General features: G+C 39.7%; 2 protein-coding genes across 4 annotated transcripts in view; both read right to left on the bottom strand.

Annotated features, from left to right (window-relative positions):
- LOC119775790 (disco-interacting protein 2 homolog C-like) overlaps positions 1–461 on the bottom strand; it is a 35,824-nt gene extending 35,363 nt beyond the window's left edge. For all 3 annotated transcript variants that reach the window (XM_038273868.1, XM_038273869.1, XM_038273870.1), the window contains exon 1: positions 29–461. In XM_038273868.1, the coding sequence (XP_038129796.1) occupies positions 29–107 (79 nt within the window). In that variant the 5' untranslated portion in view covers positions 108–461. The remainder of the gene's footprint in view (positions 1–28) is intronic.
- Positions 462–3,486: 3,025 nt separating this feature from the next.
- LOC119775792 (la-related protein 4B-like) lies at positions 3,487–18,917 on the bottom strand. The gene is made up of 16 exons (XM_038273872.1): positions 18,753–18,917; positions 17,605–18,573; positions 15,552–15,666; positions 15,363–15,467; positions 15,226–15,274; positions 14,933–15,069; positions 13,842–13,945; positions 13,643–13,750; positions 11,061–11,333; positions 10,909–10,970; positions 10,638–10,832; positions 8,877–8,955; positions 8,718–8,804; positions 8,539–8,633; positions 8,355–8,424; positions 3,487–3,606 (listed from the first exon to the last, which is right to left on the bottom strand). The coding sequence occupies exons 1-16, from the start codon at positions 18,861–18,863 to the stop codon at positions 3,487–3,489; spliced, it is 2,679 nt and encodes an 892-aa protein (XP_038129800.1). The 5' UTR covers positions 18,864–18,917.
- Positions 18,918–23,614: the final 4,697 nt, after the last annotated feature.

The following is a 23,614-nucleotide window of genomic DNA, read 5'->3' as shown; positions in this document are numbered from 1 at the left end:
CCCCCCCATCTTTTAATTAATTCCTTACCCTCTGACAGCTCCAGCTCCAGCTCCGCCAGCCGGGCTCGGATCTCCAACGGTATCGGAGACGCCTCGCGGTCCGCCATTCGGCTGGTACCGAACTGAACAGGTCTCCGGCTTGAAAAGCTGCCTCCTCAGCCGCTCCTGCTCTCCTCCTGTATCGGGAGCGCTTCTCCTTCTCCTCGGCGGCGGCCCCTCCTCAGCGGAGGCGCGTAAAGACAGCGAGGCGTCGGGGGGGTAGAACAAAGAGGATAAATGTGGGTCTGGTTTTAACGGGGGACCGCCATGTTGCCCGCTTCCTTGGCTCGGTGAAGACCCTCCGGTGGTTCGGTCGGTTCTCCTCTCTGCCGCTGCAGAGGTTCTGCTGGCTGTTGGGAAGAGGATGATGAGGCTCGCGCAGCGCCGCACTCTCAGCCGTTTGAAGCTTGCTGCTGTCACGTGACCGCAAGGAGTTTAAAAAAAAGAGAGGCGGGTACACTCATCACCGACAGGGGGCGCAGCGTCCGACCACTCCTCTTCAATTAAACCAGAATAACATGAGATCAGATGCTTCAAATTCTGATTGATATTTATCTATAAATTAATTTAGAAATAATATTTCTAAAAACACATTTATTTTTACTAAATAATTAAATATTTCCTTAGTTAGTTAATTACTTGCAGTATGTTTTAATGAATTTTAGACCAAAAAAACAACATGTTATTTTTGTAGATATACATTTATTTAGAATATAAAATATATTTAGTATTTCATGTCTTCATTTTAATGCTTTTACATTAACAAACTCATTTACATGCTTTCTTTTTTAATTAGATTTTGGCGTATTGTTCTTTTTTTTAATATACTAAAGATTTTTGTTGTGTGAAAAATATGATTATAAAAATATTCAATAGTTAAAGTTTTTTATATATATTTTCTTTCTTAGAGTATTTTTTCATGTCTTACGTAGAAAAAAGGCTAATTACATTGTTATTAAATTGTTTTCAAAAACCTAATCAAAACAAAACATTTCCAAATCAATGATTCCCTGAATAAATATTTATGTAGATGTTCAACATAAAATAAAGCAAGATACAAAATGTGAAACATTTTTTTATGACTTATCAAGTTTTTTGAAAGGGGTGTTCAAATAAATGTGTTACCTGGTCATTTACTTTCTTAAATGTTTTCTTATCATACATTCTTTAAAAATAAAATTACATTTTATCCTGTTCATATTGAACTGAATGGCACCCATGTCTTCTTTTAAACTCTGATTGCACACAAACCAATGCATTAAAACTTCTTATCTCCTTTCAAAGGAAATTAAAGAAGTTGACAAATAAAGCTGTTGGAAATCCAGCAGTATCTCTATGGTGGTGATTAAAAGGCCACATTTTCCTTTGCATCCATAGTCTTTAGAAAGCTTCCTAAAACAACACTATTTCGTGATATTTTTAATTTTCTGCCATTTGATGTTTAAATTATCCATTCCTTTAAGAGTATTTATTTGCAGATTATTCACTCCAATCAAAGCCTCAGCAAAGGAAGTTTTAATTGCAAAATATTCAGAAGATTTAAAGATCTCAACCAAACATTAACCTGTTTTTTTATTAATTTCCTACTATTTATCTGAACATTCCAGCTTCTTTTTTGCAGGTAATGCTTAAAGTTCATGTCAGATTACCTGAAATGGAAGAAAAACTGTGGTTTCTATTCTTGTCACATTAGTCCTGTCATCATGTTTGACCTGAGATGACCTGCAGCTGAAAGCGGGGAAAATGAATTAAAAAGTGTTCAGTCTGAGCGGAGAGTCTGTGACCCATTTTCATTAGAGGAGATTTATGAGGCCTGCCACAAAAAAAAGGGTAAAACAAAAAACTCTGAACTTCCTCCCTCATAGTACTTTCCATTTCATCTGTGAAGGCAAAGAAATGAGCAGGCCTAGCTGTTTTAATACAGCGAGGGTGTCATCAGGCTGGAGGAGGTTGTTTTTTAGGGCTTTTGGAGCAAAAATACATCTGATGAATAACAGCAGGATTTGTTGAACAACAAATGTGGTTAGTCAAATCTACTTGATTAAGATCATTCAGTTTAATTCAAATACGTTTCAACAAGATTCAGAGATAAATCCTAAATTCTCACGTTTAATTTCAGTAAAATGTGATGAAATGAGCTAATTTCAGCATTTCATCAACACGCTTGATCCAATTCACAAGGCTGCTGGTAAACAAATGTTGCAGCCAAACTAATTAGAGCTGTAATGTGGCTTTACTGCCATCTGCTGGTTGATAGAAGGAAATAAGTCTGCCTGAAGACCAAGGAGATTAGTCCTGAGCGTGGCAGACCTGGTTCGAATTCAACCTGTTAGAGCATATATATATATATAGATAGATATATATATCTATCTATATATATATATATAAGTAAAAAGCCGAATAATAAGGTAAAAAATTTCAGTTTAACACAAATAAAACCAAATCTGTACTTAAAAAGAAATGCGCTGCAAAATCTAGATGAGTAATTTTTTCTTAAAATAAGTGCATTTGTTCTTGAATTGAGTAGATAAAACAGACATTTTGCCAATGAAACAAGACAATTTAGATTTAAAATGAGAAAACACAATTGCATTTTCTTATTTCAAGTGCATGTTATCTAATTATCTTATTTTAAGAGTAAAAATACTCATTCCATTGGAAAATTATTATTCAAATCAAAGGTAAATACACTTAATTTAAGAAATGTTTACTTATTTCGAGATTGTTTTTCCAGTGTAAAACAGTAAAAGAATACATAAAGAACTGTTCTTAGTTGCAGTTCTTTATGGGGTGTGGGAGTTTGCCCACTAACCAGAGGGTTGTCGGTTAAAGCCCTGGCTCCGGCTTTCAATGTCATGTCATTGGGCAAGACGCTTCACCCACATTGCAAGTGAAGAGAGAACTCCTTCATCATGATGGTGGTCAGAGGGCCCGGTGGCAACAGCGTATGGCAGCCATGCTTCTGTCAGTGAGCCCCAGGACAGCTGTGGCTCTGTATAATGTAGCTCGCCACCATCAGTGTGTGAGTGAATGTAGTGTAGAGCACTTTGGTCAAGTCCTCTGACCTGAAAATGCACTATATATAAGTACAGTACGCTGAGGCTTTACAGTTGCGTTTATTCATTAAGGAGCCTCTGAACATGGAAAGGGTCTGATTGGTCTGTGCACACAGTGGATCTACAGAACAACTCAGAATGAAAAACACAAATTCTGTCAGAACCAGAGGTCCGGCATCCAAAAACAGAAAACCATCGCAATAAACCATAAATAACATCTGGCTTATTTACAACAACAACCAAACAAGAGAAAAAAAAAATGGAAAAAACTTCAGAGCAAAGTTAAAATTTGAACTGTTTAAAATGGAATCAATTTCATCTCAGCAGTTTTCAGAGCGCTTAGCTCAAAGCTCAAGTTCCAAAGAGCAGCTGCCCTCACATTTTTTTGTTCTCAATCCATCGGAGACAGAGGGTGCTGGTTCTCTGCTTGGGGGGCGGAGTCAGCAGGCGGCGCTGCATAATTGGTCGCAGCATTCTTGCAGATCTCAGCATAGCTGGGTTTCTTCAGCTTCTGAAAGAATCATAGAACAGAACCGGATCTGGATCAGTTTGAATCGTCATCATTATTCATTTATAAAGAAACATCCACTGATCTTTGCTAATATAAAACACTGTAGGGCGTTTCATGGTTTTACACATCAGACTGAAGAAATAAATACTTTACATTTGGACTGATGACATCACAATAGACACAAGAGAGGCTGTAAAAAGCAGGTATTCGTAGCATTGTAGAACCAATTAATAATATTACATTTGAAAGAGGAATATAATCTAAAAAGTGGGGAAAGAAAGATGGAAACCACACTGCAAAAAATGGAACTCTAAATAAGTCATTTTTACTCAAATTAAGTGCATTTTTTCTTGAATTCAGGTGGTAAGTGAGACACTTTGCCAATGGAACAAGACAATTTACGCTTAAAATAAGAAAAAACAATTGCTTTGTCTTATTTCAAGTGTATATTATCTAATTATCTTATTTTAGGAGTAAAAATACTCATTCCATTGGCAAATCATCTTGTTTGCCTGCTCAAATTAAGGGTAAATACACTTAATTTAAGACATTTTTTACTTATTTCTAGATGTTTTTTGCAGTGCAGTGATCATATTAAAGGGAACTCTAATCAGTTTTTCTTTGCTTTATGTGATGTCATCAGACGCTTATTCACCAAAGCAAAAATCAAATGTTCTTCGCAACAAATGGTATCTAAAGTAATTTTCAATGATTTTACAGATGAATCCAACTTGCTTAAAGTCTTCACGAAACAATAGCCAAAACAAAATGTACAGTTGATAACATAATAAATCTGAAAAGAGGAGCAAAGATAGGGTATCTTAATCACTAAAGTAACAGATAATTGGTTCTTATAATATTCATTACAAAGACATCAGGCTAGGACAAGAAAAACCCGCTAAATGAGAATCAGATCCTCTAATATCATCTTACTCCACTCCTGATACCCTGCCAGTCGTCACTGGTCAGAATGGAGATCCCACTTCATCCACATTCAGACCAGATCACATGAGATCTTTTTTAAATCGAATCTTTCGAAGCCTTTCCACATTTTATTTACTCCTCCTAATGAGGACAGAAAATAAACAATGTGAATTATAAGCGGCAGTTGAAAGGCTGTTTTTCTATGTTTCCACTGTGGACTGCTGTGGTGTTGCCAGATGCTCCTGCTGAACATCAAAACCCTGGGGGGCGGTGATGGTCCATGTGTTCACAGTCCCATGTGTCCAATCAGAGGAAGAACACACCAGGAAGAGATCAACACTCAGATCCAGTGGATGTGTGATTCTATTATTGTTTCATTCTGTAAATCTCGTTAGAGGTCTGGATGAGCCCTTAATTGGATCAAAGCAAACTGCTCAAACTGGCTTTGAATTAAGTCCAATGAGGCAGCTGATTGAATGGAGTGTGATAATTCATACATGCAAACTGGAGCATGGTGTTAGAAGATCCCTGGAACGTTGATGTGTGTATCTTTACTAAAAGATCTGTGAGGTTCTGGAGCCATGGAGTCCCAGGCAGCGCTGGGAGACCAGCAGCTCAGGAGGACGGTTCACATCCTTCTTTCCAAATTAAAAGAACTTATTCAATTCAGGCAAGGCAAACAAAATTAACATGTTTTTTGTTTTGCACTAGATATGCAGCTCAGAGAAATGAACTGGTATGTAGATCAGAAGCCAACAAATTACACCTGAACATAAAAATACCTTTTAGACAAAGACTTTACATCAAAGGTTCATTATCTATTAATCAGATACCTTAAAATGACTAATATAATAAAGAGGGCGTAGTTCTATTTTATTTTTATTGTTGTAGAACTATTTGAATCCCGATCAATATTCTACATCAGTTGGCGGTGATAATGGGCCAGAAGTTGCTTGTCGAATGGCACTAAACACAAGAAGAAGATGGAAGCCAACTAAACTTCAATGTCTTTTTCTCAGGCTCGATCCGATTATCTCAATTTGTTAATGACACTTAAAGTCGCAGAGAAAACATATTTAAATGTCAAATTATTCTGGCTTAAACATGTATATAGATGTACTCTTTATCAGATGATATTGTCCTAAAATTTAGAAAATTTCTGTTTAAAAAAAAAATCCTGTCTTAAAATTTGTAGGTTTTTTTTTTTCTTGTTGTCTTATGCTGTCCAGTTAGTTATACGTCAGCTTGTACACCTAAATTTAGCCAATCATATATCAACGGTCATCTGTCAATCAATTTTTTTCGATGGTAGCATCTTGATTCGTTGTTGCAGGTAATATACGCGACGGTTGAAATAAGGAATAAGAAGGAGTTCCGTCCCAGTGTTCAGAGGGATGGACGTCTGTGTCTTCAGCAGGCGTAGAGCTAACAGAACTGGCAGCGTTGCGAGGCAAGGGCTCAAACATGTACGGCTGGAAGCCTTCTACACCAAACCAAGCTTCTGCCGCCCTGGCGTCCTCTTCCACAACATCTTCGTCCTGCTTTCCTCCTTTAAATATAAAATTTATGACCGAGGAGACTCATCCACGACCTCCGACACTAAACTCTCCTCCTCTTGCATGTTTCCTCTGTCCATAGCGTTCCTTGACAGTGTCGTTTCTAAGTTACCAATTTAGTGCTACTTGGTCCCAATGGAATTTCCCTGGGAACCTACTAGCACTAAGTTGCTAACTGGTTAGCAAGATGCTTCCAAGAAACCAGCCACAACCAAAATGCTTGCGAACCTTCCACCACAACCCTCTTGATAAATGACCAATCAAATTCACTATATTCACTCGTGTAAAGTCGACACCACTCGGGAGAATTCGTGAGAAACGGTTGGAACAGCCGTTCCCTTACGACTTTAACTGTAATTCCCCTTAAATTAGGAAAGTAAATAAGATGATTTGCCAATGGAATGAGTTTTTTACTCTTAAAATAAGTTAATTAGATAATTTGGAGTTGAAATTAGACAATGCAATAGTTTTTTTCTTATTTTAATTGTCTTGTTCAATTGGCAGAGTCTCACTTACCCCCTCAATTTGAGAACAAATGGACTTATTTTAAGAAAAACTGATTTATTTAGATTTGAATTTTTTGCAGTGTGATGACCCAGATACAGGTGCTGGTCATAAAATTAGAATATCATGAAAAAGTAGATTGATTTCAGTAATTCCATTTAAAAAGTGAAACTTGTATATTATATTCATACATTACATACAAACTCATATATTTCAGATGTTTATTTTGTTTAATTTTGATGATTACAAATGACAACAAATGAAAATCTCAAATTCATCATATCAGAAAATTAGAATATTACTGAAGACCAATAAAAACAAAGGATTTATAGAAATGTTGGCCAACTGAAAAGTATGAACATGAAAAGTATGAGCATGTACAGCACTCAGTATTTAGTTGGGCCTCCTTTGGCCTGTATTACTGCAGCAATGCGGCGTGGCATGGAGTCGATCAGTCTGTGGCACTGCTCAGGTGTTATGATAGCCCAGGTTGCTCTAATAGTGGCTTTTAGCTCTTCTGAATTGTTGGGTCTGGTGTATTGCATCTTCTTCTTCACAATACCCCATAGATTTTCTATGGGGTTAAGGTCAGGAGAGTTTGCTGGCCAATTAAGAACAGGGATACCATGGTCCTTCAACCAGGTACTGGTAGCTTTGGCACTGTGTGCAGGTGCCAAGTCCTGTTGGAAAATGAAATCTGCATCTCCAAAAAGTTGGTCAGCTGCAGGAAGCATGAAGTGCTCTAAAACTTCCTGGTATGTGGCTGCGTTGACCCTGGACCTCAGCAAACACAATGGACCAACACCAGCAGATGACATGGCACCCCAAACCATCACTGACTGTGGAAACTTTACACTGGACTTCAAGCAACGTGGATGAAGTGCCTCTCTTCTTTTCCTCCAGACTCTGGGATCTTGATTTCCAAAGGAAATGCAAAATTTACTTTCATCAGAGAACATGACTTTGGACCACTCACCAGCAGTCCAGTCCTGTTTCTCTTTAGCCCAGGCAAGACGCTTCTGACGCTGTCTGTGGTTCAAGAGTGGCTTGACACAAGGAATGCGACAGCAGAAACCCATGTCTTTCATACGTCTGTGTGTGGTGGTTCTTGAAGCACTCACTCCAGCTGCAGTCCACTCTTTGTGAATCTCCCCCACATTTTTGAATGGGTTTTGTTTCACAATCCTCTCCAGGGTGCGGTTATCTCTCTTGCTTGTACACTTTTTTCGACCACATCTTTTCCTTCCCTTCGCCTCTCTATTAATGTGCTTGGACACTGAGCTCTGTGAACAGCCAGCCTCTTTAGCGATGACCTTTTGTGTCTTGCCCTCCTTGTGCAAGGTGTCGATGGTCGTCTTTTGGACAACTGTCAAGTCAGCAGTCTTCCCCATGATTGTGTAGCCTATAGAACTAGACTGAAAGACCATTTAAAGGCTTTTGCAGGTGGTTTGAGTTAATTAGCTGATTAGAGTGTGGCACCAGGGGCCATCAATTTTGAACCTTTTCACAATATTCTAATTTTCTGATATGATGAATTTGAGATTTTCATTTGTTGTCATTTGTAATCATCAAAATTAAACAAAATAAACATCTGAAATATATGAGTTTGTATGTAATGTATGAATATAATATACAAGTTTCACTTTTTAAATGGAATTACTGAAATCAATCTACTTTTTCATGATATTCTAATTTTATGACCAGCACCTGTATATCTCCCACTGGTTTATCGAGATAATAGAACAGACAGTATTTTTTTTTTACCGTAGCTGGTTCTGCTGGGAGCTGAACTGGTTCCTCCTTGAAGGTCATCTTTGAATCGCCCTCCTCAGACCTGCAGACAACAACACAGCTGCTAAAAGTCTGCAATTTAAACATCCTCCAATAAAAATCGGTTCTAAAGCAGTTCTAATGCCCCAGTGAGCAGCAGCTGCTTTTGGATACTTACACTGAAGGAGGAGGAAGTGGTGATGATGATGATGATGATGAGGTGATCGGATCCATAAAGGTTGTCTCAGGCAGGAGTGGCTTTAATAGGGCAGCCTGTTGAACCCATTCACGTCAGCATTGTGTCAGACAGAGAGAGTTGGTTACCTTGGGACTGTCGTTAGCTTCAGGTGTGGTTACCGTGGCAACGTTTGTAGTAGAAAGAAGAGGGAAGCTGGACAGGTTGAGCTCAGGAGGAAGAGGAGGTGCCTCGTGAGGAGGAGACGGCTGAGGGGGAGGAGAAGGAAGAGTGGGTGGATTCCTACACAAACTGAAAGACTGACTCCACAGTTTTCCTACCTCAGAGGCTTGTTTGGTTATTTCCCAGGACTTTGGCATCTCTCTCCTCCTCTGGCTGAAGGTTCCTCTCCTCCTGCAACTGAGACAGAAAAACGTCAAACTATCAATTTGCTACTTTCAGTGTCTTTAGAATTTATTGGCTTTGTTTTAGAAGCATCAGGAAGTGTCAACAGAATTTCTACATAGCTGCCTGCAGGTCAATCTCAAATTTAAAAAGCTGGTGAAAGTTAGACTTTTTTAAGCCTGTTTTGCAACATTTTCCACAATCACACATCTGAAAGGTGTGGCTGAGAAAAGAGTCTTTCCAGCCAGCAGCTGTAGGTTTGTTTTCTCCATCACCACCAGCAGCTTTGACCAAAAGAAAGTGAAAAGTTTCCCTTTCTGTATGGCTGGTGGATCAGGCTTTTAGATGTATGACAAACAGGTTCATGTTGGTCTATCCTCTATTTGTTTCGTCTCACACATGGCTTGTGACAAACTGCAAACAGGACTTATCAAGGGTTCCTTCCTGCCAGACTTCTTCAAAGGCCTAATGTGGTGTCAGCAGATCCAGCCACCTTAGGCTTGGATCACTACAGCTCCTCCAGGACTACCAAGGGGCTACTCACTGCTTCTCTGAGTAATGCTCTACTTTTCAGCAGCATTCTTTTTTACTATAATCGTTTTTGCTGCTGTAAACACAAGAATTTCCCCATTGTGGGACAATAAATGGATTTTCTATTCTGTTCTATTTGCTGGCTCTGGATTTTATTTTGGAGTATGACGGTAGAGGGGGCTGAGTAAACAATCTGATGATAAACTGATTTTTTTGAACCACTAATCACTTTCCTTCCATTTCATAGTTTATGTTGGCTGGTCACAAAAAAACCCTAAAACAAATATATATTCTGTTGCAAAAGGAAGAAAATCGATTTAAGTTTGAATATGTCCGCAGGGTACATTTAAAGTTACCTCACCTTCCTAAACCCAGTCTGATTGTATGATATGATTCGAATGTCTCTGTAAAGAGCCTTGAGATGACGTGTTGGGAATTTGCTCTGTAGAAATATATAAATGTTTGGGTTAGATTAAATCATGTTTTTTTCCTGGCTGAGTTTGGACCTTATTTCAACTCTGCAAGAGAGATGAATTTGTTCTATGAGAATAAACGGTTTTCCTTTTAGAGGAGTTTGTGTTCATCTTAAATCAAAACCTTAGCTGGGTTTGAATCTGTTATGGTTCTCCCCTTTTGGGACTCTGAGTTTTTAGTTTTCAGTTATCAGTTGTTCTGTTTTGTTGATCTTTGTTTTATTTTCCATTATATTCAAGCATTCTTAAGTTACTCTCTGTTGCCCCCTTGTGCTTGTTTCCTTTCCCCTTGGCTTCCTTCTAGTCAGTTCCACTCACACCTGCTCCTTATTCAGCTCACTTTGTTCTGTTCCCTTTATATACTCCACCTCAGCCTCCTGATCTCTGCATTTGGGTCCTCAAAACCTCCCCCCCATTGTGACAGAATCCCTCAGCAGCTTCTCTTACATTAGGACAGGTAAACAGCAGGAGCAGCATGATTCTCTGTTACTCTCCAGCTGTAAGGTTGCATTAGAACCGTAGCTATGGAACAGGTCAGGAGTCCAGCTGTCCTCACGCCTGCTGTTGAGCTTTGGTTTGCAATGATCTAAAAACTAAACTAAATGGAGCTTTAAAATAACTGACATCCTTTAAAAAAGGGTTCAGGTTGTGGTTTTACAACAGCACACAGAAAAAAGCGTCATGTCGTGTTACCTTCCCTGGTCAGAAAAAGTCGTTAGAACCTGTTTGTTGGGTTCTGATCGCCTCCCCTGGTTCTGTTGACGCAGCCTCCCTCTCTGCCAACCATGTCCCTTCTTCTGGAAGGGAGAGGGATCGTAACCTTCAGACGGCTGCTCTGAGGGTTGTGAAGGCTCATCATGTCCATCTTTCAGACACCTGGAGCCTCTCCTGCAGGTCAGACAGCAGAAACACCCGGCTAACATGATGGTCTCAGAAACGGACAGCTGCTAGAAGATGGCAGTACCTTTGCTTTTGTTCTGTTTGCATTCTGCATGTAGGAGGGTCTGGAAATCCATTCATCGCTAACTGAGAATGCAGGCATGACCCGATCAGTACCATAGAGACACAAACACAAAACAGAGGGGTCCAGGTCATGAACCACGGTTCTGCTCTCACCTCAGTGATCTCCTGGTATCCAGCTGTAGCGCCGGTCAATTCCTGGTGGGTTGGCTCAAGCGTAGTCTGTGTGGAGGCCTGCTGAAGGCAGGATGGGTCGAACATTGTTGATGGAAAGTAGGACCAGTAATGTTTGCTGCACGGCTCCAGCCGAACGGGCATTGATACGTTTTTAGGAACGTGGGAGGCGATGGGTATGGTTTTGGTCTTTATCCTGGCCATGATGGGCTTCCCCTGGAAGACGCAGACTTCCTCTCTGAGGTACCTGTAGGCCTGAAGGAGCGTTTACTGTCTCAAGCTGCTGACAGGAACTACCAGCCACATGTTGATTTATACAGTCTTTTCTATACTCGGACATTAAAGCCACTGACTTTAAAGCAAAAAGTAGATTAGCTGGTTAAATAGAAGCTGGAGCAGTTGGATTAGATGAACGCTAATGAGACACTGGGAAGAGCTAAGCAGGTGAATGAAATGACTAATGAAGCCAGTGCCAAGATCACAACAGGACCAAGTTCAGGCTGGGAGGTTCACCCTACAGCTGCACAACCCACCTGAACATCCAGCCTGAGCAACCATGGATGGTTTAGTCCCGGAGTGTCCGACTCCAGTCATCAGGAGCCGCTTTTCTGCATGTTTCTAATGCATCCATTTCTGGCTGAATCACCTCCTCAGTTTAAAGTCCTGGTAATGAAGCCTTTTTTTTTCTTTTGGGTTTGTTCAATCAGGTAAGAATCTAAAACATGCAGGACACCAACTGTTGATGACTGGAGCTGGATGCCATGCTGAAAAATGTACCATAGTCCAGCTTTAAACCCAGTTGTGAATATGTGGTAAGTTAGGGTTGGAAATATTGAAATAAATCCAAGATTTTCCAACATAAAACCATAACAGAGCACTTAGGCTAAATCTTTAAAAGCCTTGGGTACATTGAAGTGTTTATGCTCTTCTTGTTAAATAACTAGACTGTATTTGTGATGACCACCATAAATGGACGAGTTACTTAGAAAAGCTTTAAGTTTAACTCATTAAGTTTGATTGGTTTATCAAGAGGGCAGGGACCAATCACATTAACTTTATTTACTTGTGTAAAGTCTTGCATTCGGGAGAATTCGGAAATGCATCGGTTGGATTAGCTGTTTCCCTACGACTTTAAAGTGACGCATTAAGCTGAAGGTAGGGGAGGGAAAAACTAAACTCATTTGACTGAGCCAGAGAAAAGAAAATAAGACTGCTCTACATCTAATCTGAATGAAATTGAGCTCTAATTACAAAAAACACGGGCTAAAGAGTCAGTCTCTATATATTACAAAGCTAAAGAGAAACATGTTTTTCAGCTGTAACTGTAAAAGGCACTCCACACTTTTCAGATACTTATCGTTAAAAAGGAAAGTATATAAGAAAGGTTAAAACTATGTGTCATTTTCTTTTTACCACACTTATGCTTTACTTGGTGTTGCTCTGCTCACTGAATCTAAATGAAACAAGCTGTGGCTGTACGCTGACCAAATATGGAAATATTAAATTAATATTCATTTAAATGCAATACAGAATCATAACATATTAAAACCTTTTCTTTGACCTGCTGGTTTGGTCAGGACCAAAGGTGGACATTAGTTACTGTTATGCAGAGATGGGAAGTAACGAAGTACAAATACTTCGTTACTGTACTCAAGTAGATTTTTCTGATATTTTTACTTTACTTTACTACTTATTTTTATGGCGACTTTTTACTTCTACTCCTTACATTTTTACACAAATATCTGTACTTTCTACTCCTTACATTTTAAAAAATTGGCTCGTTACTTTAGTTTTGAATCATTTCAATGGAGTTACCGTTATTATTTTTCACGTCATAAATACCAAATTCAATCTAATTGGATGGGAATCTACGTTGCATTTGACGCACCACTACAAGATGAATCGACAGATTCGGCGGTATTCATTGGCTGCAAATCATTGCAGCTTGGTGGCGGTGGCGTTAGCATAGTAGCATGGACGACGAGATGATTGAAAATGAACACAACGGAGATCTAGACCTATTGGCAGACATCCATTTAAAATGTAGGCAACAGCATGAAAAAGTGGTTTCTACTTTTACTTTTATACTTTAAGTAAATTTACAAGCCTGTACTTTGTTACTTTTGCTTGAGTAAAGAAGTTTAATCAGTACTTCCACTTTTACCAGAGTATTTTTTAACCCAAGTATCTGTACTTTTACTCAAGTACGGAAAGTGAGTACTTTTGCCATCTCTGCTGTTATGTGGTGCAGTTCTTTTTCACCTCGTACATTAAAGGTAGTGAGCTAACTTGTGAACAAAGCCACAGGTGAACTTTGTTGCTCCAACTGGATAGAAATGATTTGAGCATGGACCAGGAAATGTTGGGTTTGATCGGGTAGTGACAGCTGGTTTGATTCTAACCCGAGTCCATTAAGAACTGGGCCGAGACCACTTCTAAAGGTGGGTTCCAGTCAGGTTGTTTGGTGCAAACTAAGGTTCCCTTGAGTGTTTTCCTACCAGCACAAATGGTCCAGAAAAAGAAAGAAACTGAAAATAGCTCCAGAAATGTCAGCTGTCTTTTACCTGTTCAGCATCAGCTTCTGATTTAAATGTGAGGAACCAGTTGTTATTCACGGCCTCACAGCTCAGGACCTTTGGCACGTCTTCGCCTTCAAACAGAGCCTCCACCTCCTGCAGAGCAGCAGTAACATCGAACAGACATCAGTAACCTGCCTCCCTGACGCGCAGAAGAGTTAGATTGTAGGAAGAAGGTTGGACTAGCCTCTGGAGGTGTGGTGTCAGGAATCTCACGCAGGATCACAATGCAGCGGTTCTGTCTGGGCCGAACCTTCTGCCCACAGGGAGTCACCTCTGCCAGAGGAATGGCTGCCGTCCAGATGGGAGCAGGACATGTCAGAGGAGTAAACAAACACAGGAGCTTAATCCAGACGGAAGGTATGTTTTCAGTGACTAGCAAGCAATAAAGAAACATTATATTTCAAATATCCTGATCATGGTTTGACTTTGGAAAAACATCAGCCATTTCTAAATGTGTACTGGTGCGTTCTCATGTGCTCGTGAAACATCATCAGCCTCAGCCCTAGTACTGTTCAAATTCACAAGAACAGCAGACCGAGAACGGTAAAAGTCCCCGGATGTTGTTCTCGCCCCTCCTTATTTACCCAGCATGCATCAGAGCATGCACACTTGTCCGTTTTTGAGATTGACAGCTGTCCCAGCATGCACTGCGACAGCAGCAGCTTCCAATGGAGCGCTCACACAGCTGAGAGTATTAAGTTAAAAGTTCTCTTTTCTGTTGCCGTTGTTCAATAAAAGTACATTTTAGGATAATTTAAGGCGAGAATATTATACTTAAGCGTTACTACATATCCCATTTACTTATTTAATGTGTAATTTAAAAAACTTCCGAGGGTAATGGCAGCCAGGGCTAACCGCAGCCCGTCTGCAGCGGCCCTCTCTAAGCATAGCCGTGTGTGAAGGACCGCTGCCTCTGATTGCGATTTTTTTGTTTTATTTGGCAAAATGTTCATTTGATTTGTGTTTATCTGACTGTGTTAATTATTAATCCCCCAATAAATTGAAAAAGTCAGAATATATTATTATCTAGAGACTATTAATAACAGGAGGTGAAATGCAGCTCCAGACGAGCGGGATGTGTAGTGACGCCACGAGTACGCTTCTGTTCCAATTGACCCATATTTATGCTGCATGCTCCCGTTCTCCCCCAGTCCAGGCTTTCCTGTGTTCTACTCAAGAACATACTTCGCGAGGACACGAGTCCGTGCTCGCGTTCTTGTGAATTGAGAAATGTAAAATGCAGACACATTCATCTGAACTAAAACAGGCACCAACATTTGAGGATATCACAGATCAGCTCCAGGTCAGTGGTGACGTTCTTGATCCTATCCAGGGTGGCCAGAATGGAGATGGGGATGTAGTGGTCGTTATCCATCTGAGACTTCAGGTAAAGGTCGCTGCTCAAAAAATCCCTAAGGAAGAAGGGAGAAGTCAGTAAGGAACACTCACAGACTAGTTACTGCCTAATACCAGCAGAAACATCACATATATCTATTTTAAGGCCCAATGGTTAATTTTTCATGTAAAATTCACTTAGAATTAAACCCCACTGTTGTTCCACATGTTACCTGGTTAGACAGGACTCCAAAATGTTGCTCAGTTGTTCTCTGATCTCATCTGGAAGAAGGAAACCAAATGCTTTTATGTGTGTGTGAGAATATTTGTTGCCGCTGGCATAAAAAGGACTGATTTATCCCACGTTTACCGGTAACCAGAGGCTCAGGGAGTTCTTCGTTAACCAGGGGAGCTTTAGACGATTGTTCCTGATATTCAGCATCATCTTTACCCAGAACCACGTTCCCTTCAAACTCTAGAAAAGAATAATAAAACACTATTGAGACAATATTTAGGTAAAAACATAAACCAGTTGATGTGGAGGGGAGCCACAGTTGACCTTGAAGGCTCAGGTCGTCGGGGGGCTGGAAGGACGGGTCAGAGACGTGGAAGCTGAGGCTGGGATCCATCCAGACCTCCTCTTCAAGGTTAAGACAAGGGGCAGCAGCAGCTTCCTGAAACAAAAACCCACATTTAAAACAAATCTAAAAAACATTTAGATTCCTAACCTTTCAACCCTTCTGGGTCAGTTTAACATTTCAGAGTTTTACTGGTTTGAAACCACCTTACTGGTCAGAATTTTTACACCATTAGGATTCAGCTTCAGCTCTGAGATCCACAAAGTATTGAATGTGAGTTCAGTTTGGATCCATCTGTTTCTTTTCACCTTCGGCTCATTTTTACTTTGTTTATCCTTTTATTCTCTGTAAAGAATGTTAGTTAAGGGAAATTTGCTTTTAAATCTGCTGTTTATAAGAACTCTGATTGATTTTTATGGTTTAGCTCAGAGCTCACGGATTAGTGGACCGCGGTCCGGATCTGGACCCACCTGCTGGCTAATCCGGACCCAACCTGATATAAAACATTTATAAATTACCGTATGTTGTCTGATGACATTGTCTAAATTCACGTGTGCCGCTTCTCCTGTTTATATGATAAAGCCCTCTAGGCTACATGTGATACATATTAGCCAATGAGCTGCTGTCAGTCTGGGTTGCTGCTGCTGCTACTTTTAGACACAGCAGGCAAACCTGTGGCAAGCCGGGCGATGGGAAAGAAGGAGAAGACGATGAGAAAAAGAGAGCAGAGAAAGTGTGGACTGCTGGAAGGACTGTGGTGAGCTCCTTGATATGTGCTTTAGAATGACTTTGTCTCCATTCAAACCCAGGTTTAAAGCCTTGCAGGGCAAGATAAAGCCCACTGCTCTCATTAAGCCACAAAATGAAAAAAAAAAAAAAAAATGTAATTAATTAATAAGAAATGGTCAGTTCAGGTGTTTCACAAAATATGTGAATCGGGAAATTGTGTATTTAGCATACTCAAAGATTGTTGCTCTCTACTAAAAAAAAAAACACTTTAGATTTATAAATGTTCTATTTACATTGCAGTGTCCATATAATCTGTAAAACTCCCTGCATAATTATAATAAAGCAATTTATATGCATGAAACAAGTGGAGCAATAGGGCAATAGCCGTACTGCTCCACTTGTGAAAGTAAAATCTGTTGGGCTCTTTTTGGCATCAAGACAATTATTGTTATTGCCACATTGCCAGACAGGACACTGAAAAAAAAAAAAAAAGGAAAATGTTCTTTGTATGTATATATATATATATATATATATATATATATATATATATATATATATATATATATATATATATATATATATATATATATATATATATATATATATATATATATATATATATATATATATATATATATATATATATATATATATATATATATATATATATATATATATATATATATATATATATATATATATATATATATATATATATATATATATAGGGCGACAGTGGCGTTGGATGTAGGAGTTTGCCCTGAAATCGAAGGGTTGACGGTTCAAGCCCCGACTCCGACTTTCAGTGTCGTTGTGTCCTTGGGCAAGACACTTCACCTGCATTGTCTACTGATGGTGGTCAGAGGGCCCGGTGGCGCCAGTGTACGGCAGCCTCGCTTCTGTCAGTGAGCCCCAGGGCAGCTGTGGCTACAATGTAGCTTGCCACTATCAGTGTGTGAGTGTGTGTGTGAATGGGTGAATGAATGTAGTGTAAAGCGCCTTGGTCAAGTCTCCTAACTTGAATAAAGGCGCTATATAAGTACATGCCATTTACCATTTACCATTTACCATATATATATATCAGTGTTAAATTGAGTATAAAGTAAGGGTTAATCCCAGAATAAGGAAACTTGTGATGATTTATTAGTAGAAACAGCATTGCTAGCTTCAGTACGGCCATCATGAGGATGCTAACCTAAACATGTGGGCTCATGACTCCAGGTTAGCTTCAGCCTGTTATTCAGCATATGGATCTATAACCAATAATGGGTCTGATCTCCATTGGGCTGTTTGCTGCAGACTTACAAGGTGGGAGCAGTCTGTGTGCCAGTCCCACACACAGCCCTGGGGCATCATGGTGCTGTAGGGGTAGGCCCCCAGCAGAGCCATGGAGGGCTGCAGCTCTGACACTGAGGCTGGGATCTGCTCCTCATCGCTGCCTTTTATCCCCTCGGCCTCAGACACCCCCTGGGCCAGATCACGGGGGTCCTCCTCCAGACCCAGCCTGATCCAGGGGTGGGGGTACAGACGGCAGACGGAAGAATCTGCGGGGTCTCCTAGCAGCTCTGACACCATGTCCCTGATTCCCCATTCCTTCTCTTCCTCCTCCTCTTCCTCAGCAGCAGGAGGCTCCGGATCATGGAAGTGAATCTCATAAGACGGAGTAGAGGCGTAGACATCGATCTGATCTGGGTCCACAGGGACCGAGATGTGGCTCGGCTGACAGCCAGCACCATTAATCACCCAGTCATGGTAACTGATGACATTGTGGACACTGGGGTGTTGGGAGGAATCAAAAGGTAAACCCTGGGTCTGCATCCTCCCCTCGTTCACTTCCTCCAGGTTGATCCTGTCTGATAATGAATGAGGGATCATGAAGTCAGATGAACCAGCAGGGGTGAAGTTAGAATGGATGAGATCTCTTCTCTTCTCCTTCAACAAACTTCTGATCATCAGTAGTGAAAACATGAGCTGATATCTCCTCTGCTTCGCTCTCAGGTGGGTTTCTCTCCTTGTGGATCCGGTTGTTCCCAACGTAAGATGAGCAGAGTGAGCGAGGAAGGATGGAGAACCAGGATGCTCATCGTCTGCAGGTGGAGGTTGATTGGGTGGATGATGGATAAAACCTTCACAGCTCACTGTCCAATCAGAACAGAGGTTTCCAAAACTCTGCTCTACATGCAAAGAATCTGGGTCCTTCCCGAGATGGTCTGCAGGGTTGTTTCTCTGGAAGATTCCAGCCTGTTTGTTGTTTTTTAGTCTGAAGGAGGATCTCTTTGTCAAAAACAGACCGACGTTCAGGTTTCAGAGTAAAATCCTCAAACTGCCCGTCACTGTTCTCCTACCAGGAAGCGGCTTTAGCGTCTTTATTTCGTGATTTGGGATCAGCTTCATTGGTGATCTTTCCAAACGTGTGTTCTAGTAAATCTGGGTGACTGGCTGGGCTGACTTACGTGCTGGGCCATGCCCGCAGCGTTTCTCATGTCCTGTTCGGTTGGCAGGAACAGGACGCAGCTGTCAGTCCTCTGCTCTGGGCGGGGCTCCTTACTAAAGCAGCACCCCATCTTCAGCCTGGGGAGGAGAGTAAAACAGTGATCTGTTACGGCCGCACTCACTAAGAGCCTAGACAACATGAGAGTAAAACCACGAGCTGCTCCTCCCCAGTCCCTCCCACTGCCTCACCCCCTCCGCCGCTCTTCCCAGAATAGAAGAAGTCGGGCTCACATGTCCCTGCCACTCAGGGCAGGCTGGGTCTGGGGGTGAATTAGGCCACAGATTCAGAGGGTCAGCCCCCTCCCACTAACCCACTGACACTTCCCCCCCATCAACCGCATCACTTCTTCATCTACATCCCCTCTGACATCAGGGCCTGTTATTCTGAATCGATTTTAAGTCTATTTCCTAAAGATTTATTCATAAAACTAAAAATTTATTTTTCAAATATAAAATTCCTGCTGCCCTTATGGCCACATTTAACTACCATTACTTTATTATTTTGCAGTTGAATGTTAAAATGGTAGTGGTGTCAATATGATGCATACGTAACTACACAGTCATAGAAATCAGGTAAAATCCTAAAAAAATGTTTCATAAATAAATTAATGAATGTATTTAATAGCAGTGATCTGATCTGAGATTGAAAAAAATAAATATTCTTTATCTTAAGAAACGTCACCCAACCCTAACTGGGTCAACAGGGAGAGTTTCCTCTGATAATCAGCTTGAGTTCTCCTCCTCTTCAGGCACCTTGGAAGTTGAAAAAGTTTCAGACACTTCTCTAAAAGAACTCATTTTCCTCCTTACATTTGGCAACGACAAAGAGGACTGATTCGTGTAATCCTTCACCCATCGTCGTCTTTTTTAAAACCACCTGAGTTGTGGATCTCTGCAGCTCTTCCAGAGTTACTGCGGGCCTCTTCACTACTTCTCTAAAAAAAAAAAACGCTCCTGCTGCCCGTCAGTGACTTTAAGTACATGTTAATCTCTCAGTTGCTTGCAGTCGGTCCATCTTCTTTCATAATAACTTACATCTTTGAGATGTTCAGAGTTTGGGAAGCTTGTATATTAGTTGTTCCTCCAGCGTGTGAAAACTGTAAATCTGGCTTTTCTTTCATCAGTGACTTTCTTCCAGCAACTCCTCACTAAAACCAGATTTCTAGACTGCATGGACCTTTCAATCAATGCTGCATGTCCCGTTTGCTCTGAAATTGGTCCATCTCTGTCCATGTTCAAATGGTGGATTGATCAGAGCTCAGATACCTGCCTCCTGGGTTCTTTGGTCTTCATGAAGACCAAAGTTCTCCTTTAATTCTAAGACATTTTTTTATTTCTTACTAGAAGATTTGTTAAGCTGCGAAGATATAGTGCTGAAATGGATCTAATACACAATATGTAAAGATTAGGGTGATGATAACAAGGCCTTCATACTTTTAGGACTTGTTTTTCAGGTTTTTCAGAAGGACTAAAGTTTTAACACACCATTTTTTTGAAAAAAACAAACTGATCAGTTATGTTTCTGCATTTTTTTTTAAGTCGTAGTGAAACGGTTGTTCCAACAGGTTGCATTCCTGAATTCTCCCGAGTGGTGGCCGACTTTACTCGAGTGAATAAAGTGAATGTGATTGGTCGATTATCAAGGGGGTTGTGGTATTCTCTGAAGCATCTTGCTAACCAGTTAGCAACTTAGTGCTAGCAGGTTCCCAATGGGAAATTCCATTGGGACCAAGTAGCACTAAATTGGTGACTTAGAAACGACGCTGTCAAGGAACGCTATGGACAGAGGAAACATGCAAGAGGAGGAGAGTTTAGTGTCGGAGGTCGTGGATGAGTCTCCTCCGTCATACATTTTTTATTTAGAGGAGGAAAGCGGGAACGAAGATGTTGTGGAAGAGGACGCCAGGGCGGCAGAAGCTTGGTTTGGTAGAAGCAAGGGCGAAGGTTTGATCTCAACTTTGGTACGGACACTATTGGTCTTACGTTGAATTGATTTGATGTCATTGGTCCTACGCATTATGCATGCTCCTATTTTTTTTTTATGCTTGATGTAAGCATCAGGGTGCATTCAGTTTAAAGAGAAAACAGCATTTTTTGCTACATTTATATACATTTTATAAGGAATACACACACATGATGCTGTTTATCAATGTTTGAAGCATCAGTGGCTTGGAATAATGTAAAATTGGGACAACCTTACAGTTTGAAAAGGGTTACATTTAAACTTACCAGCGACTAAGACGGAGGGTAAATATGTGCCTTTTTAACCAAATACAGTCTAAATATGTCTGCTGTATTTGTATTTATCTGCTGTTTCTATAGGTAATATGCAGAGGTAAAACCCAGTCTTATTTTTTTGTATCTTTTAAATGCTGATATTCTCTGTATTGTAAAATAAAGCAAAATAAAATATTCAAGGGATTGCAAATAGAGTTATCGTATTTACATAGGTGTGGGGACTATAACAGGAAGTGACACTGAGCATTTCAAATATTGACTTCAATATACAAGTTGTGAGAAAAGAAGCAACTGCTGCAACAACCCTGGATTGTAAATTATAAACATGTTATTCACATAGAATTATTGGTAGGGACAAGTTGGTCTGGCCAAAATTTTGGTAGGGACATGTCCCTATGGTCCCTATGCAAACCTACGCCCAGGTGTAGAAGGCTTCCAGCCGTACATGTTTGAGCCCTTGCCTTGCAACGCTGCCAGTTCTGTTAGCTCTACGCCTGCTGAAGACACAGACGTCCATCCCCGTGAACACTGGGACGGAACTCAACGGGAAAGGAAATGATTCTGATTTCTTATTTCAGCCGTTGCGTATATTAGCTGTGACATATGAATCAAAATGCTATGATCGAAAACAATTTGATTGACAGATGACCGCTGATATATGATTGGGCGAATTTAGGTGTTCGGGCTGACATATAACTAACTGGCCTGCAGAAGATAAGGGAAAAAAACAGAGATTGTAAGAGAGGATTTTTTTTTTTTTATATAAATTTTCTAACTTTTGGGACAATAGGGTCTGATAAAGAATACATTTATATACATGTTTGAGCCAGAATGATTTGACATTTAAATATGATTTCCCTACGACTTTAAAAAAGCAGGGAAACAATTAGAGCAAGGGATTGATTTTTTTTTTATTTCAAAAAGTGTTTGTTCTTTATTTGTTTTTCAGAAGGACAAAAGTTTAACAAACCCAATTTTTGAGAAAAAAAAAAGATCATTCATGTTTCTGCATGATCTTTTAAGGGATTTATCACTAATTTCATACTTTAAAGTGTTTCTGTCAGTTCAGGAAGGTAATCATCGTTTGTGTTTCTTTTGTTTAATTTCATCACCAAATAAATAAATGTTATGTAAGTTTCTTTATTGTTATGAAAATGACGGAAACGGTGTGAAGGAGAGAAACGTGTTTTAAAATGTTAAAAATAAACCTGAGAGTTGATGACTTTAAACATCTCCGTCACTTTAAACACATTTGCCCGTTTCCGCCACTCTGTAAAAAAAAAAAAAAAAAAAAACTATCTCAATATAATGAGATACTATCTCAATATAATGAGATAGTATCTCATTATAATGAGATAGTATCTCAATATAATGAGATAGTAACTCAATATAATGAGATAGTATCTCATTATATTGAGATAGTTTTTTTTTTATTTTTTACCATTTTTTTAAGTTAAAATTGAGTATTTTTGGTCAATAGCTCCCAGGTCATGTGACCTATTGATGCAAAATCAGTGTGGTCAAATGACCTGGGAGCTATTGACCAAAAATACTCAATTTTAACATAAAAAATTGCTAAAAAAATAAAAAAAGAGTTAAAATGAAAAACAAATGAGTGTGCCCCATCTACAGAGACTAGTAGAACAATTTCACACCGATTTTGCATCAATAGGTCACATGACCTGGAAGCTATTGACCAAAAATACTCAATTTTAACTTAAAAAATTGGTAAAAAATGAAAAAAAAACTATCTCAATATAATGAGATACTATCTCATTATATTGAGTTACTATCTCATTATAATGAGATAGTAACTCAATATAATGAGATAGTAACTCAATATAATGAGATACTATCTCATTATAATGAGATACTATCTCATTATATTGAGTTACTATCTCATTATATTGAGTTACTATCTCATTATATTGAGATAGTTTTTTTTTTTTTTTTACAGAGTGGCGGAAACGGGCTTCCATACATTTTAAAGCTGTTCTCCGTAGAAAAAGAAACGTTACTCCCCGTTAGTGTGATTTAATCTTTCGTTCATCTTTTTTACCAGCATTTTCGGCTCAGATGAAACAATAAAAACGACCTTAAAATAAAAACAAACATCTATTTATTCGGGACTTTATTCAGCCTCATTTGTTCATAACCTGTTTGTTCTAACGGTTACAGTTGGTCCAAACTTGTGGACCCACAGAAATAAGCGGCTCGGTTCGGGTTTGTTTTGGATCCATGAACTCACCTGGTTCTCCTTCTCTGCTCCAGAGGATGAACTTTGGCAGGTTTCGTTTCTTCTTCCCAACAGTGGCCGTGGAAGTGGGACTTTCTCGTCAAAAAGTGACCCGTTGACACTCTGCTGCTCCTGTACGAGCTCTGCTGTTGCTATGGTAACGGAGCATGTTGCGCTGCAACTTTTTATTTTATTTTTTTAATGATGTGTTAAAGCTAATAAAACCCAACAGTTTGTTTGTCAATAAAATATAAAAATAAATAAATACATATAAAATATTTTTTGCTTTGTTGTACTGCCTACAGTCTGTAGTATTTTCATCTTTAAGGCATATATATATATATATAT

The sequence above is a fragment of the Cyprinodon tularosa genome, unplaced genomic scaffold (assembly GCF_016077235.1).
Source record: "Cyprinodon tularosa strain WSP-4 unplaced genomic scaffold, ASM1607723v1 ctg895, whole genome shotgun sequence".
Taxonomy (NCBI): Eukaryota; Metazoa; Chordata; class Actinopteri; order Cyprinodontiformes; family Cyprinodontidae; genus Cyprinodon; species Cyprinodon tularosa.
The sequence above is the reverse complement of the archived record's forward strand: the minus strand, read 5'-3'. Positions and strand labels throughout refer to the sequence as shown.